At 42.5% G+C, this 18,140-nt stretch overlaps 1 protein-coding gene across 1 annotated transcript in view; it reads left to right on the top strand.

Annotated features, from left to right (window-relative positions):
• LOC126194954 (lysosomal-trafficking regulator) overlaps positions 1 to 18,140 on the top strand; it is a 304,398-nt gene that overhangs the window by 272,768 nt on the left and 13,490 nt on the right. The window contains exon 30 of the mRNA XM_049933343.1: positions 2,841 to 2,977. Coding sequence (XP_049789300.1) covers positions 2,841 to 2,977 — 137 coding nt within the window. The remainder of the gene's footprint in view (positions 1 to 2,840; positions 2,978 to 18,140) is intronic.

Here is an 18,140-nt window from a genome sequence, read left to right as displayed (position 1 = left end):
GGGTTCCCAAAATCCCAAACTCCTGGTCTGGTTCAGGAGCATTGATGACATCTTTATAACATGCACCCAAGGCCAGAGCATCTTATCCTCATTCCTCCACAACCTCAGCACCTTCTCTCCCATCCACTTCACCTGGTCCTCCTCACCCGTTGTGCCACCTTCCTAGATGTTGATCTCTTTCTCTCAGATGACTGAACCATATCCTTATCAGGGCTTTGATTATTTATCGTCACACCCTGAAATTAGGGACATCCTACTTGAGATACTTCGAACCCCACCCAAAGTGGTGGTCCACCGTCCACCCAACCTCGGCAACATCCTAGTCCATCCCTATGCAACTCCCACCTCCAATCCTGTACCACAGGGATCATACCCCTGTGGAAGAACCACATGCAAGACCTGCCCAGTCCACCACCCAGCACCAGCTACTTCAGACCCATCACAGGCTTATCCTGCCCATCAGAAGCTTGGCCACCTGTGATAGCAGCCACGTTATATACCAGCTCTGCTGCAACCACTGCACGGCATTTTACATTGGTATGACAACCAACCAGCTGTCAACTAGATTGAATGGCCACTGCCAAACTGTTGCCAGGAACAAGGTGGACTACCAGTGGCACAACATGCAGCACAGCACAACATGTTTGGTTTCAATGGCTGCTTTATAACCCATGCCATCTGGATCACCACCACCCTAAACCTGAGGTAACTCGCTGCTCCCCCCCCCCCCCCTCGAATATACTGTGTGTGTGTGTGTGTGTGTGTGTGCGTATGTGTACACACGGATAGCAGACCCTACCCCCCCCCCTACCCCCCCTTAATTTGTGTCTCCACATGAGCTAGCTGTGTGCTGTTATCTTACACTAGTCTATGAAACTGCTTGCCCGACCACATGCCACCTGCCCCCTCTACCTGCACCCCTTGCTAACACGTAGACATTGCCCAACTCCCCCATGACCCACTAGATGCTTCCCCACAACCTCCTCCCTGCCTCCCGCCTCTCTCCATCCCTCCCCGTACCCCACACCTCCCACCTCACCGCAGTTCACTCACCGTGGGCCAGTACAAAGAGCTGGCAATTGATGGAGCACAATGTAGGGAACAGGCATGTGATGTGAGGAAGTGTGTGTGTGTGAGGGGGGGGAGGGGGGGGGGGTGTATTGCCTACAGCTAGGAAACGGTACTGCATTCTGAAAGCTAGCCAAGCTCCGTACCTTTTGTTTGTGTGCCTGTCGATGACGCAGCACTTTTGCCTTTCAGTGAGTCATCTCTTTTATTCCTAAATAATTCATCATTTTCAACCAGAACTTTCTGTACATTATTAAATTATATTCTTTTACTTTATGTTATAGTAATATAGAAATCAAAAGAGTAGAAACAATGAAATATACTTTCCATTACTACAATAATAGTCAATCACATAGAACAAATCGCAGATGTCATCATACTAAGGAAAAATGTCTGAAATATTCAAGAGTGCTGATTTGAATAAAATTACTAAATCTACATAATCAGACAGTAAAAAAACCAGGATGGAATAACATTATGAAAAGGATAGACTGTTACTCACTGTATAGTGGAGATGTTGGGTCGCAGACAAGCACAAGAAGTAAGCTTTTAGCGACAAAGGCCTTCTTAGACAATACACACATGCACATTGATGCAAATGCTGCAACTCTCACACACAACCACTGTCTCCGGCTGCCGAGTCTGGCTTCAGCAGCCAAAGACAGTGGTCATATATGTGTGTATGAGTTGTGTATGTGTGAATGCCTGTGTGTAGGTGTCTAATTCAGAAGAAGGCCTTTTGGTCAAAAGCATATTTGATTAGCAGTCTTTTGTTGTGATTGTCTGTAGTTCAATATCTCCACTATTTGGCGAGTAGCAACCTATCCTTTTCATAATATTGTTAAAATTTACATAATGTGATCTACAATAAATTTCTATACCTGTCCCATTGTTAACAAAAATAAAGAAAAACAACCACAATTATACTGAAAGAGGTGGCGCAATGCCTCCAGGTGGCCGGACTCCGTGCATTTCGAGATATGCTGCCACCCAATGTACTAGCCTACCGTTGAGCCCTCACCCGTGTAGTGTTGTCACCACCACCCCACTCTATCAGAAAGCTCTGCAGCCGAGCTGCTCACTCCTGTTGATTGCTCCCAATGTGGCCTCCCCTGCTTCCAGTAGACATTATTTTATATATTTACCAATGAACCCTTGAAATATTTTCCTTCCAAAATGGGTAAGACTAATTGGTCTGTAGTTTCTACTGTCATCTTGTGTTCCTTTCCCTTGTATACAGGTGTTAGTACTCCTTTTCATTCTTCTGGGTGTACACTATTCTTTATACAAAAGCCAAATCATGATCTTAGTTACAGCAAAATGCTCTGACCCACGACTTTTAGGATTTCTGAGTATAGTATGCTGTTCACCCATTGTGGCTTCCTGGAACCTATTGAATTTATTGTTTTCTATGCCTCCCTTGATATTATTTTGTCTGTGCATGAATGTTTAAAATTATCCTTTGTGTATAAATTTTGAAATTTATTTCCTCTTTAAAATTTTCCCAGTATTTGCTATGACAGGTCTGATTATTCATTGACACATACACAAATGAAGTTCACGAAGGTCATACCAGTGCTCTGCCCCCCCCCTCTCTGTCTCTGTGTGTGTGTGTGGGGGGGGGGGGGGGGAGCAGTGAGATGGGGTGGGGATGTCTTGATGGAAACTTCCCCCATATAACTATTGAAATAACAGCTTCCAAGTTTCAGAAATAATTGACACATTGCACCATTGTGATACAATTTTCTAAATAATATCTCTTATGTGTGCAGGTCTCGGTGTAGTGAGTGGAACATCGGTACATGGGGCTGCTTTGTTGTCCTGGGGCCATCCAGATGGCATTGTGCGTGCTAAGGTTAAAAAGGAGCAGCCACCTTGGCCGGTCATCAGCACATCAGCGATTGATCCAGTTAGTGACCTGTATAGTTGTTCTACAGATTTATGTTATTTCCACAAATTTAATTGTGATATGTAAATTTTTAATATCACTGTTTTTATTATTGACATTTTCTGGTGCAAAAAACTTGTTCATTAGACTAACTCATGCTAATTTAAAAACTTCTGATTGTGAAGAGAAGAGGCAGTTGTGGAGGAAGAGGAGCGAAGATGAAAGGAAACTTCTAAAGTAAAAGTGCAGAAGTCTTATACCTGCCACTTGCTACAGTAGAAGTTTATAAAATCCCTTGCACAAGTGTAAATAGGAACTACAAAATGAAGCATAAACACTCCTCTTAAAGTAACACGAGAGTAATTGTTGTCGGAAAAACTTGAATAAATCACTCAGTGCAAAATGCCACTCAACAGCCAGGATCACATAAAATATTTATTTATTCAAGGCTATGCTGTCATCATCAGGTCTTAAAATCTTTTGTTGTAAAATATGTTCATTTTATGCTGAACCTCTTGCGCAAGATGTCAAATAGATAAAAATCAGCTTATATAAAAGGTTTATCATTGCTAACAATATAGCGGAGATGCTAGTCGTGATAGGCACAAAAAAGATTCACACAATCAAAGCTTTCGGCCATTAAGGCCTTTGTCAGCAGTACACACACATGCGCGCGCACACACACACACACACACTCACGCAAACGCAACTTGCACACACGTTTGCAGTCTCAGAGAGCTGAAACTACACTGTGAGCAGCAGCATCAGTGCATGATGGGAGTGGCGACTGGATGGTGGTAAGGAGGAGACTGGGGCAGGGAGGGGGTGGGATAGTGTGGTTGGAGTGGCGGACGGTGAAGTGTTGCAGTTTAGACGGAGGGCAGGAGAGAAGGTGCAGAGGGGGGAAGGGATAAGTAGCAGAAAGGAGAGAAATAAAAAGAAATTAAAAGACTGGGTGTGGTGGTGAAATGACGGCTGTGTAGTGCTGGAATGGGAACAGTGAGGGGGCTGGATGGGTGAGGACAGTGACTAATGAAGTTTGAGGCCAGGAGGGTTATGGGAACATAGGATGTATTGCAGGGTAAGTTCCCACCTGCCCAATTCAGAAAAGCTGGTGTTGGTGGGAAGGATCCATATGGCACAGGCTGTGAAGCAGTCATTGAGATGAGGGGTATCATGTTTGGCAGCGTGTTCAGCAACAGGGTGGTCCACTTGTTTTTTGGCTGCAGTTTGTCGGTGGCGGACAGACAGCTTGTTGCTTGCCATGCCTATGTATAGAATGCAGCATAGGGGTTGCAGCTTAGCTTGTAAATCACATGACTGGTTTCACAGTTAACCCTGCCTTTGATAGGATAGGTGATATTGGTGACCGGACTGGAGTAGGTGGTGGTAGAAGGATGTATGGGATAGGTCTTGCATCTAGGTCTATTACAGGGGTATGAGCCATGAGGTAAGGGATTGGGAGCAGGGGTTGTGCAAGAATGGACGAGTATATTGTGTAGGTTCGGTGGACAGTGGAATACCATGGTAGGAGGGGTGGGAAGGATAGTAGGTAGGACATTTCTCATTTCAGGGCACAACGAGAGGTAATTGAAACCCTGGCAGAGAATATAATTCAGTTGCTCCAGTCCCGGATGGTACTGAATTACGAGGGGAATGCTCCTCTGTGGCCGGACTGTGGGCCTTTGGGAGGTGGTTGGAGACTGGAAAGATGGCAAGATAATTACGGTCAGTGAAGGCTTCAGTGAGACCCTCGATATATTTAGACAAGGACTGCTCATCACTGCAGATGCGACGACCACAGGTGGCTAGGCTGTACGGAAAGGACTTCTTGGTATGGAATGGGTGGCAGCTGTCGAAGTGGAGGTATTGCAGGTGGTTTGTAGGTTTGATATGGACGGAGATACTGATGTAGCCATCTCTGAGGTGGAGGTCAACATCTAGGAAGGTGGCTTGTTGGATTGAGTAGGACCAGGTGAAGCAAATGGGGTAGAAGTAGTTGAGGTTCTGGAGGAATGTGAATAAGGTGTCCTCATCTTCAATCCAGATAGCAAAGATGTCATCAGTTAATCTGAACCAGGTGAGGGGTTTAGGATTCTGGGTTTTTAGGAAGGATTCCTCTAGATGGCCCATGAATAGGTTAGCATAGGATGGTGCCATGTGGGTGCCCATAGCCATACCATGGATTTGTTTGCAGGTAATCCCTTCAAAGGAGAAGTAATTGTGGGTGAGGATGGAGATGGACTCTGGGGAGAGGTTCTGGGATGGGCCTAAGGATTTGAGTAGTGACTGGAGATCCTGCTGGAATGGGATCACTGTGGCATGGTTTGTAGGTGGAAGTATCTGACAGCTGACAGAGTCCTTCTGCCACGTAATCCTTGCAGTTCAAAATGACTGTGGTGGAGCCATTGTCTGCATGTAGGATTATAAGATCGGGATCAGTTTTTAGATGGTGGACTGCGGTTTCTTCTGCAGATGTAAGGTTAGTATGCATGTTGAGGGATTTGGAGAATGATGGTGAGGCAAGGTCCGAGGATAACAAGTACTGGAAAGTTGACAGGGGGTGGTTTGGAGGTAGTGTGGGTGGATTACGTTTTGATGAGGATTGACCTGAGTTAGGCAAGGTTCATTCCATCCTGGATTTTCTGTTGTTTGTCATTGCTAAAATATTTAAAAACATAAAGCACCTTGTGCAAAAGGCCATGTCCATACAAATATTGCTCGCAGATGCTTGTTACATCATACAAACCTTTTACAAATGCTGATTTTTGTCCAGTTGACCTCTTGTGCGAGAGGTTTGGCATAAAATGAACATATTTTACAACAAAAGATTTTAAGACCTGAAGATGACAGCATAGCCTGTTGAAACTGGATGTCTCAAATAAAGAAATATTTTATGTGCTCTTGACTGTTGAATGGATTTTCATAATTTAAACTGATCACCCATCAGTATTCTCAAAATGAGGAAATTCAGTCACACAGTGCAACTGGGAAGTCACCAAATTTGTTTCTCCAATACTATGGTTTTATCAAGATCCAATCATTACTATGCTAGGATATACAGCAAGGCATAATAAATTCAAAGTCACAAAAACAACTTTAACAGAAAAGCATGAGGACTGAAATTAGGCAAGTTGTGAGCCTTAATGGTAAATGAAGTAAACAGCAACAACTCTCCTACAGTACAAGCTCCATAACACATTGGCACAACTCTGTTATCTTGGGCAGCTGTCTGACGACACTGTTGAATGAGTGAATAAGTATAGACAATTTGGCTTTCTGAGCTTGTTTGGGTCAGAAACCACTATCTGAATTTTTATAGCCTCTGGTGATGTCTTGAGCACTGGAAAATAAGTGTAAGGTGCAGAAATATAGTATGAACCACAGCCTAACCCCAATGTAACAAAAATCACAAAGAATGCAAAAAGTAGAATTGTTTTATTATGTTGATAATTTTCAAGTTATGTCCATCTGTGTGCAACTGAATAAAACTACACTGTCCAGTCACATTAATGCGTCCATTTGTCAAAAGTGTGAGCAGTCCCCTTTAGCAGTGTGGATCTCTGGGAGACATGAAGGAAGAGAGTCAGTGTGGTTCTCGAAGGTACCAACTCCAGTACTGCAGCCAGCTGTGCAAGGTTTCGCAGTTGAAGTTCCATGGCATGAACAGCTCGACTGGGGTGGTCCCACAGATTCTCGATTGGATTTAAATCCAGGGAGTTTGGTGGCTAGTGTATTACAGCAAATGCATCCTGGTGCTCTTCAAACCACGCACGTATACTGCGAGCTGTGTGACACATTTTAGCGCCCTGCTGGTAGATGCCATTGTGCTGGGGAAAAACAAACTGCATGTAGGGATGGACATTGTCCACAATGATGGATGCATAGCTGTACTGATCTAGCTGTGCCTTCCACAATGAATATCGCACAAGGACTGCCACAAAACCTTCCTCAGACCATAACGCTCCCGCCTCCAGCCCATAATTGTTGCAGGTAGTTTGCTTCCAGATGTTTCATGCCATACATACTACGAACAATCTGTTTGATTGAGCATATAGCCTGATTCATCTGAAAAGCCCACCTACCACAACTCAGTAGACATACCCTGTTGTGGTTTTGGCCCATACACAACAACATTCTCTAAACAGTCAGTGAGGCGACACTGTTCGTAGCCCCTTGGTTCTTCTGGTCAGTCAGTTGCTCAACAGTTGCACATCTATTTATCAGTATTCATCTCCACAGCTATCGTTCATTCATATCATTTACAGTCCATGGTGCACCGCAGTTGCCTCAGCGCCAGCTTTGGATAGCGCCATTTCAGCATGTGTTTTATATGTTAACTGAGACAGCATGCAAACAGTACATAAACATAACTGTTTCAGAAATGCTTCTGACCTTGGTCCGAGAGCAAGTTATCATGCTCTTTCAGATGACAGATAAATCACTTTGATTCCACATGAGGACATTGATTGATTATTTAATGTTGACAGCAAACACAGGTGATGATCACACTAATGTGACTGGATCGAGTAATTTTGTCATGCTCTAGACATTTCACCTTCATTCTTTTTGGACAGTATAACCATTGACATGAAAAATATACGTCTTTTATGTGCATACCATGTTGCTTTACACATTACAGATCAGAAACAGTTTGGGCACTTTTTGATTTTATATAACATAATAATGGTGCAAATTTGTACTTTGAAGTTTGTACATACCGCTTTACACATGCACTCACTTTGCTTTTTGTAAAGATGTACTTCTGCCTGTAGTCTTAGTATTATCACTAACATAGCACTCAAAATAAGAATACAGGTTTTCTTTGTATTGTTGTTGTTGTTTTTGTTGTTGTTGTTGTTGTTGTTGTTGTCGTCATCGTCGTCTTCAGTCTGAAGACTGGTTAGATGCAGCTATCCATGTAAGGCTCTTCATCTCCGAATAACTACTGCAATCCACATCCATTTGAACTCAGCTAGTGTATTCGTCTCTTGGTCTCTCCCTCTACAATCGCCTTTCCCTCCCCACAAATACACATACCTCCTCCTGGTGCCAAACTGACAGTTCCTAGAGGAGAGGATTTGTTCTATCAACTGATCCATTCTTAGTCAAATGGTGCCATAAATTTCTTGTCTCCAAATTCTATTATGTACCTTTTGTATTCCTCTGTACTACCACATTTCAAAAGCTTTTATTTCCTTCTTGTTTGAATTGCTTATTATACACTCCTGGAAATTGAAATAAGAACACCGTGAATTCATTGTCCCAGGAAGGGGAAACTTTATTGACACATTCCTGGGGTCAGATACATCACATGATCACACTGACAGAACCACAGGCACATAGACACAGGCAACAGAGCATGCACAATGTCGGCACTAGTACAGTGTATATCCACCTTTCGCAGCAATGCAGGCTGCTATTCTCCCATGGAGACGATCGTAGAGATGCTGGATGTAGTCCTGTGGAACGGCTTGCCATGCCATTTCCACCAGGCGCCTCAGTTGGACCAGCGTTCGTGCTAGACGTGCAGACCGCGTGAGACGACGCTTCATCCAGTCCCAAACATGCTCAATGGGGGACAGATCCGGAGATCTTGCTGGCCAGGGTAGTTGACTTACACCTTCTAGAGCACGTTGGGTGGCACGGGATACATGCGGACGTGCATTGTCCTGTTGGAACAGCAAGTTCCCTTGCCGGTCTAGGAATGGTAGAACGATGGGTTCGATGACGGTTTGGATGTACCGTGCACTATTCAGTGTCCCCTCGACGATCACCAGTGGTGTACGGCCAGTGTAGGAGATCGCTCCGCACACCATGATGCCGGGTGTTGGCCCTGTGTGCCTCGGTCGTATGCAGTCCTGATTGTGGCGCTCACCTGCACGGCGCCAAACACGCATACGACCATCATTGGCACCAAGGCAGAAGCGACTCTCATCGCTGAAGACAACACGTCTCCATTCGTCCCTCCATTCACGCCTGTCGCGACACCACTGGAGGCGGGCTGCACGATGTTGGGGCGTGAGCGGAAGACGGCCTAACTGTGTGTGGGACCGTAGCCCAGCTTCGTGGAGACGGTTGCGAATGGTCCTCACCGATACCCCAGGAGCAACAGTGTCCCTAATTTGCTGGGAAGTGGCAGTGCGGTCCCCTACGGCACTGCGTAGGATCCTACGGTCTTGGCGTGCATCCGTGCATCGCTGCGGTCCGGTCACAGGTCGACGGGCACGTGCACCTTCCGCCGACCACTGGCGACAACATCGATGTACTGTGGAGACCTCACACCCCACGTGTTGAGCAATTCGGCGGTACGTCCACCCGGCCTCCCGCATGCCCACTATACGCCCTCGCTCAAAGTCCGTCAACTGCACATACGGTTCACGTCCACGCTGTCGCGGCATGCTACCAGTGTTAAAGGCTGCGATGGAGCTCCGTATGCCACGGCAAACTGGCTGACACTGATGGCGGCGGTGCACAAGTGCTGCGCAGCTAGCGCCATTCGACGGCCAACACCGCGGTTCCTGGTGTGTCCGCTGTGCCGTGCGTGTGATCATTGCTTGTACAGCCCTCTCGCAGTGTCCGGAGCAAGTATGGTGGGTCTGACACACCGGTGTCAATGTGTTCTTTTTTCCATTTCCAGGAGTGTATCTGTATTAAATGGTAACAAATTCCATGTTTTTAGAAATACTGTTCATACTATTGCTAGTCTGAATTTTACATTGTCAGTGCTTCAGCCATGATCAGTTATTTTGCTGGCAAAATAGCTATAGCTGCTTACAGTGTCTCATTTGCTGATCTAATTCCTTCAGCATTTCCTGATTTAATTCAACTGCATTCCATTAGCTATGTTTTACTTTTGTTGATGTTCATCATATAAAGACTCTATCAAATGCATTCACCTGTTTGTCTGTTCTTCCAAGTCCATTGCTGTTTCTAATAGAATTAGTTTCACCCGTGAACCTCAAATTTTTTATTTCTTCTCTGTGAACTTTAACTCATTCGCTAAATTTTTCTTTGATTTTCTTTAGTGCTTGCTCTATGTAAATATTGAATTACATTGAGGATTATGTCTGCCTTTTGCAACCATGACTTATTAAACTGATGATTCACTAGAATGCACACCTTTAAGCACCTCCCTTTTTTTGGTATTGGAGTTATTTCATTTTTCCTTCTTCGTGGGTACCACAACAAGAAGTTTTTAAGGATGGTGGCATATTTCCTGTTCTGCTGTATGTGTTTATTTTACTCATACACAAATAGTTTCTGCCATTTCAAGTGTTTTTCTGTATAAGAGAGAGCACACTATGTTACCAATAGAAATAGAAATACAATGATATGAATGCAACTTACTAGAAATATAGGTGCCTACGGTAGAAAAATTGTCTACACAGTAAATGAAATTAAAAATTTAGTCTCCTCTCCATGTATTTTAAATATGTTTATTTTTATTTATTTTGTTTTCCATATCACTATTTATTTCTTACTATTTATTAACTGTCCTCAAATATGTAGATAAATATACAGACAAGAGTTTTTTGAAATTGTTAGTCCATGCTTAGCTTTATTCTTTGGTCACCGTAATGTCTTTTTAAATTTCATGTATTATTAAAATGTTAAGCTATCAAGCTGATAAGACAGCATATGTATGAACCAAAATGAATAGAACACGTAAATTTAAAGAAGCTACCACTGTAATGCATATGGAACATTTTTGTGCTGCACATAACTATTCTTTTTATAAGTTACATTCTTATCATGACATTTTTATTTGTGGAGGTAATGCAGTGTGCTATCTCTTACACAGTAAATCATTTGAAAATGGCCTAAAATGCAGAAACTACCCATGCACCAGTAAAATAAATACAGCCAGAAGTGAAAAAATGCCACCTTCCTCTCTTGCATTCTTCTTGGAGTCTGAGGGTGAGGGTATTTCCGGTGTCTCATACATCTTGCACACCAAGTGGAAATTTTGTTATTATGGCTAGCTGTCCCAATAATGCTGAGAGCATGTTGTCTACTCCAAGGCTATGTTTCCACTGAGTCAATGCATGATTTCAAATTATTCTCACAGTATCATATCTCCTGTCTCATCTTCATCTACTTCCTCTTCTCTTTCTATAAAATTTTCCACAAGTTTGCTACCCTTAAGTAGACCCTTTACATATTTCTTCCAGCTTACAGCTTCCCCTTCTTTACTCAGTACTGGCTTGCCATTGAGCTAATTGAGCTATTTGGTATTCAATTTTCTCCAAAAGAGCTCTTTCCCTGTAGCAGAATCTACATTTCCCATAGCCATGCCTTGCATTTGTCCTCTGTCCATTCTCACTTGGCTGTTTTGTATTTTCTGTCAGTCCTATTTTTTAGACATCTGTATTCCCTTTTGTGCACTTCATGTGCTGCATTTTTATATCTTCTCCTTTCATCCATTAAATACAGGGTCTCCTCTGATACCCAAGGATTTCTGCTTGGCCTTGTCTTCTTACTTATATGATCCTCTGCTGCCTTCACTGCTTCATCTCTGAAAGCTACATGTTTTTTCTCCTCTTGTGTTACTTTCCCCTGTTTCAGTCCATCATTGCCTAATGCTCCCTTGGAAACTTTCATCAAGCTCTGGTTCTGTAAGTTTATCCAGGACTCATCTCTTTATATTCTTACCTTTTAGGAATTTCTTCAGTTTTAATCTGCAGTTTTTAACCAATAAATCATGGCCAGAGTCCACATCTGCAGCTACGAACCCATATTTCTATTTTCTTATTTATTATTAAACCTACTCCTGCATTACCTCTATTTGATTTTTTATTTATAGCCCTGTGTTCACCTGACCAGAAGTCCACTTTCTCCTGCCGCTGAACTTCATTAATTCCCACTATATCTAACTTCAACCTACCCATTTCCCTTTTTAAATTCTCTAACCCACCTATCTGATTAATGGATCTAACATTCCACACCCCAAACCATAGAATGCCAGTTTTGTTTTTCTTGATGACAACATCCTCCTGAATAGTCCACATCTGGAGATCTGAATTGGAGACTTCCTACCTCTGGAGTATTGTACCCAGGAAGTTTCATCATCATTAAGCAATACAGTAGAGCTCCATGCCCTAAAGAAAAAAATAATGGCTCTGTCTTCCCCTTGCTTTCAGCAGCTTGCAGTAACAGCAAAGCAAGCCCTTGTTGGCTAATTTTTCAAGGTCAGATCAGTCAATAATCCATACTGTTGCCTTTGTAAGTACTGAAAAGATTGCTGTCATCTTCAGGACCCACAGGTTGGTTGGCCCCTCCACAGGTACCCCTATATTGCGAATGCACATATGGTATGGCTGTCTGTATTGTTGAGATATGCAAGCCAGCCTAAATCATCCACATACCCTTGACTAGAATAGTTTTTAGTGGCTCATTTATGAGCTCATTCACCTCTGGGTTCCACAGTAGTGGGGGCAATACACCACCTTGTGGATACCCTCAGGTGATATTGATCACCATTTTCACTTCCACCATGATGGCCTTTGCCTTTATCTCTCAGTATGGCTTTTATCACCAAGGTATAGTGGTCTTGATGCCATGTACTTATGCACTTTTAACCATGGGTTTGAGGGCTGTGTTGGCATTGGCAATGGCTCTTGCAGATAAACTTGGTCTAAACAGTCTCCATAGAAATCTGATTAATCCCTCTCCTGCTTGTTTCTCCGGAGCTGGAAAGATACCATCTGGACCTGGTGACTTGAATGATCAAAACATTCTCACCACCCACTCGATTTTGTTGAAATCCACACACTCCTTGGCAGATTCAAAGTTCTCACAGGTGCTAAATCTTGGTTTGAATCATCTGCCAGTGTGCATTGAGGGGAGTGAGCACATTCAGTCTCACATTCACTGTCCTTGAATATTCACCAGTCTTCCTTCTTAGTGTGCCTCCTGGATTTATCTGTATCCTAGTGCACATTTTATGAAGTCTGGCTTTGGCACCTGTACCTTCCCATCTCTTCTTACCACTTTTTTTCTGCCTTGAAGTTCTTATCGATGAGAGAGTAGACTTCAGAATCTGGAAGTGTTCTGCAACATATTTTTTAGTCTCCTTTCCACGCTTGACCATATGTAGAATTTAAAAACACATTCACTGTTCACAAGCAGACAGAGACAGAGAGTTCTCTGGTTTGTTGCATGTGGCACACTGTGTGCAGTCTGCTGACCAACCCCTCATTTTCCCCACCCTTTTGTCCTGCACCATGGAAGTGACATGTGAGTAGCAAGCAAGCAATCGGACCATTATTGTAAAATTACAGTACAGTACATTAGTGAGGAAAAAAATGTGAAATGCGTGACAGAAAATACTGTAGTACACAGCATTGTATGTATACGTACTTATTGGGTTTAGATGAGGAAGAAGATATGGAATGTGTAAATCGGGACAAAATTTTAGTTTATAGTACAAATTATATGAAATTCAGTTTGTGCGGTAGATTTTTCAATGTAATTCGGCAGGTACCAAACATCTATTGTGAGTTAATTGAGTTTTCAGTTCACCCAATTTTGAAATAATGAGGGTCTACTGTATTTAGTACAGGTCCCACATTCTTGAAATATTCTAGTACGGGTTCTAAGAGTGTTTTGTAAGCAATCTCCTTTGTAGACGCGCTGCTTTTTTTGTAGTATTCTGGACCAAAGTCTGCCACCTGCTAAACCTATGTCTAAGCCTATGTGATCACTCCATTTCATATCTACACTAATTATTAAACCAAGGTATTTGTGATTCATTGATATTGCACTTGTAGATCAGAACATTTTTGTGTTCCATAAAGTACACAATTCCTCATTTCTGTTCATTTAAAACAAGTTATCAATCTTTCCATCACTTAGAAACCTTAACAAGATCTGACTGAAAAATTGAGCAGTTGTTTTCAGACCCTACTACACTGTATTGCATTGTCTGCAAAAAGTCTCATCCATACATATTATAAATTTAAGTCCCCTGCCTCATTTTACTGCCACAGTGTTGTGGCTGATCTCAGAAACTACTGTACGGATTATGATACAATTTTCACTAATACGTAGACTGATTCAGAGGAAGGTTTGCGTATATAATTAATGTTCATAGTAATGGTGTGTGTGTGTGTGTGTGTGTGTGTGTGTGTGTGTGTAATATATATGTATGTTTGTTTAATTTATGTCTGGAGTGATTTCTGATGGCTGTGGTGATGAGAGCTAAGAACTGGTCAGCTAGAGGTGAGGCAGTATCTGGGAGGAAAAACAGTGAACTACTGCAACACCAGAGAGCAGTGGAGCTCGAGTGGAATCTTTACAGACTGGGTGGTGATAATTAAACGTTCACTACTTTAGCCTGAAAGCTATTTACTGTACAGGTATGATGTTCAGACTGTGTTCTGCAGGATTTCTATTGGTAGTAGTTTTAGCACCTTGACTTGTCATTAGTCACCCGTATTGGTATGGCAACGTAGGGTTGAAGCACAAGCATCAGTGCGCATTACAATTGCAGACAGTTGACATGGGTCTGGACAAGATGAGCAGTGCATTACTCGCAAAGCTGGTTTAGAAACAGCAGCAGTAGTGCTGCTGCTCTTGGCAAGTATTAAAGCATTAAAGGAATATGGAAAGGTCGTCTTTCCGCACCAGGGTTAAAGAACATGATTCAGAAGTTTGAACTGACTAGTAATTTGGGTATTGCTTGTGGGAGAGGCGAATGGCCAATTGCACCACAAAGTTGAAGAAGTTACCATTACCATGTCTGGAAATGCTGGATGCAATGAGTGATCTTCAGCAGTACATGAGCTGTGTCATGACAACTGAACATTACACGGTCCACCGTTCAAAAAATGCTGCGAACAATTGTGAAATGGTATGTCTAGTTCACTTCCAGGCTGTCGTGGATGCAGATGGTCGTCACATTTAGCAACCTTTTTGTAACTTGAAACATAAATATGGTATGCAATGGTATCTAATGTAACCCTCTCATGCGGACATTAAAATGTGTTTCTTTTAATGATTTATTCATTATTTCTCTCCCACATGTCTGTACAAATGTGTACACAGAGTGACACTGGCCTATGATCACTCATTTTCCATTGTGGCTCCTCTCAAGTAGTGAAAGTTTAATTATAGCCACTGTGCATTATAAATTAAAGCCTCCTGACGTGATCTTCTGTCTGTATGTGAAGACTAATCTCAAGGATAGGCTGATTCATGGGTAATGTTTGTATATATCACTACACATTATAAAGAAGCCATTAGGTTGTGGATACTTAGTGCAACAAGTGCAAAGTTGGGGCAGATTGCTGGTTGATATACAACATGAACAGCAAAGGTATTGACACTTTTCCTGTGGCATGCATGAAGTTACTTTATCTGTTGTTGTGACTCCAACCATTGATGTGGCTCCATCCATTATAATAAGCTGTGTCCAACTTATCAAGGAATCCTCAACCCAGTCACAAATTTTGTCTGATACCCCATACGACTGTACTTTCAATAATAAGCTTTGGTGTGGTACCAAGTGGAGTGCATTTTGGAAGTCAAGAAAAATTGCATCTACCTGTCTGCCTTGATCCAGTACTAGTTGGATTTCACATGATTGATGTTTCAGAATATATCCTGGTTGACTTGGAGAAGGTCATTCTGTTCAATGTACCCCATTATGTTTGAGCTCAGAACATGTTCTAAGATTCTACAACAGATTGATGTAGAAGATACTGAACACAAGTTTTGTGGCCCACTTCTATTACTCTTCTTGTATATGGCTGTGACGTGCTTTTTCAGCCTATTGGACACAGTTTTTGTTCAAGGACTCTGATACATTGTGGTTAAAATTAAAAGGGAAGCATGCTCAACTGCAAACTCATATAGAACACAGGGATTCCATCAGCCCCCGAAGCATCTTTCAGTTTTAGAAGTTTCACACCTACATACACTGTCTGATCAAAGGTATCCAGACACAACTTGAACTCTGCTGGGGACACTTCCAATAAGGTGTCCTAATGTCTGTGGAGGAATGGTCGAAACCATAGAAGATAGTGAAGCTGGACACTGGGGTTCTGGAGGGAAGTCAACATCCTAACTCATCCCTAAGGTGTTTAATCATTTCGTTCAGGTTGGGACTCTGGACAGACCAGTCTATTTCATTGCTTCACAGTGGCTACTTTATGACAGGGTGCGCATTGCTGTGCTGAAACAAACAATAATTGTCTCCGAACTGTTCTTCTACTGTATGCAGTACACAGTGCTGTAAAAAAAGTGTTCGTATCCTTCTGTGTGTAACATTTTCCAAGCACAATAAAGGGACCTCACACTAACTACAAAAAACAGCCCCATACTGCAACATTACCTTTAAACTTTTGGCACTACACTTGATGGGAGGTACCATTCTCCAGACATATACCTAACACCAACTCTTCCATCGGTTTGTGCATTGTTCTCCTGTTATACATATACAGTGTACAGTTTCTTGATTTCTTGTAGGTCTGAACTTATATATCTGAAATTAGTTTATTTTCTGCCCGTGCCAGTGCAGTTACAATGGACTTTTCCACCTACGGAGGCCAGATTATGCTGTAATCAAAGTGCTTCAATGTAAATTGAATTTTTATAAATGAATATGAATCATTTCTTCTGTAACAGAAATGTATGTTACTCATAAAGATATAACAACTTCCAAACTTTGAAAAAAAGGTAAAAATCTCATTATTATACATCTCAAGTTCTGATATTAGTTAACGTTCTTTATTTTTCTTCGTTTTGCCTTGCCATCATGCTGTACTGTTACATTGTATGCATTTATTCGGTGGCATGCTGCATTACTCAGTACTGGGATGGCAACGCAAGGAACATATGCAAAGCCTACACAGGTACCTCATCTCATGGTGATACTGCTACCACTGACCCATCTGGAAGATAACACAGAGGCTGTCTGTACACTCGTTACATGCAGAAACAGATAAAAAATTTCCCAACAGTTCCATATTTTTAATTACTAAATTGTTATATCACTTAATGATTATGAGTATCATTCATTGGTAAGGTGGAGGTAGGACTACACATCATTCTACCAGAGTGATATGTTGCACCTCATATTCCCCCACTGAGATGAATAATGTTACAATAATTACATAAAATTAAGTAATTAGCAGTACAGTATGACATGCAACAGAATACATTCACAATTATTTCTACACAGTGCAGTCACATTAATTTGACTACCACTTACGTTTGACGTCAGTGTGCAGAAACCACTCACTGTCTGCAGATGGCAGCACTAGCAGCGGAAGGTATACAAAATGTGTCAGCGGGAGACACAAAACAGTGCAGTCATTGTTGTAATGTGGACACAGAACGATTTAGCTGATGATCATTAGCTTTTCGGTCAAGGGTGGAAGCATTTCCGAAATGGCAAAGTTATTAAACTGTTTGTATGCCATGATGATTACAGTATACTGTGCATATCAGGCTGGTGCTATCCAAAACCATTACTGAGGCACCTGTGGTACACATGTTAAACAGCAGATGTGGAGATGTGTATGGGTGAATAGACAGGCAACTGTTTAGGACCTGACTCACCACCCAGGTGAACCAAGGGACTACCAACAGTGTCCCCTCAATGACCATTCAGTGATGGTTGCTGCGTATGTGCTGCAGCAGCAGGCACCTGCTTGAAGCACCCAATCTGACTGATATGTGTTGGCAACAAAGTATGGAATTTGGTTTGTAAGCCAATACTGCAACTGAAAGTCCTCTGAATGGTAATAAGTGACTTTTCCAGATTACATGGTTGTTGGCATGCAAATACCGTGCAACTTTTGTCAGAAGGATTTAGGCCAGAGAGGAAGTGTTATAGTCTGGGGAATGTTTTTGTGGCATTCTGGAAGGCACAATGAAGCAACACAAGTATGTATCTATCCTCAGCATGATGCTATCTACCAGGAGGACAATGCAATATGTCACACAGCTCGCAGTGTAAGTGCATGGTTTGGAGAGCACTGTAGTTGCTTGGCCACCATACTTGTCAGATCTAAACCCAATCGAGAATCAGTGAGACCAACTCGATCGGGCTGTTCGCGTCGTGGATCTTCTTCAGCTGAGAAACCTAGCACAGCTGACCATGACACCGGAGTCGCCATGGCTCCACATCCCAGTCAGTGGCTTCCAGAACCTCACTGACTCTTCCTGCATGTCGCAG

This window comes from Schistocerca nitens, chromosome 7, assembly GCF_023898315.1.
Source record: "Schistocerca nitens isolate TAMUIC-IGC-003100 chromosome 7, iqSchNite1.1, whole genome shotgun sequence".
NCBI classification, from domain to species: Eukaryota; Metazoa; Arthropoda; class Insecta; order Orthoptera; family Acrididae; genus Schistocerca; species Schistocerca nitens.
This window is presented reverse-complemented; position numbering and strand designations above follow the sequence as displayed.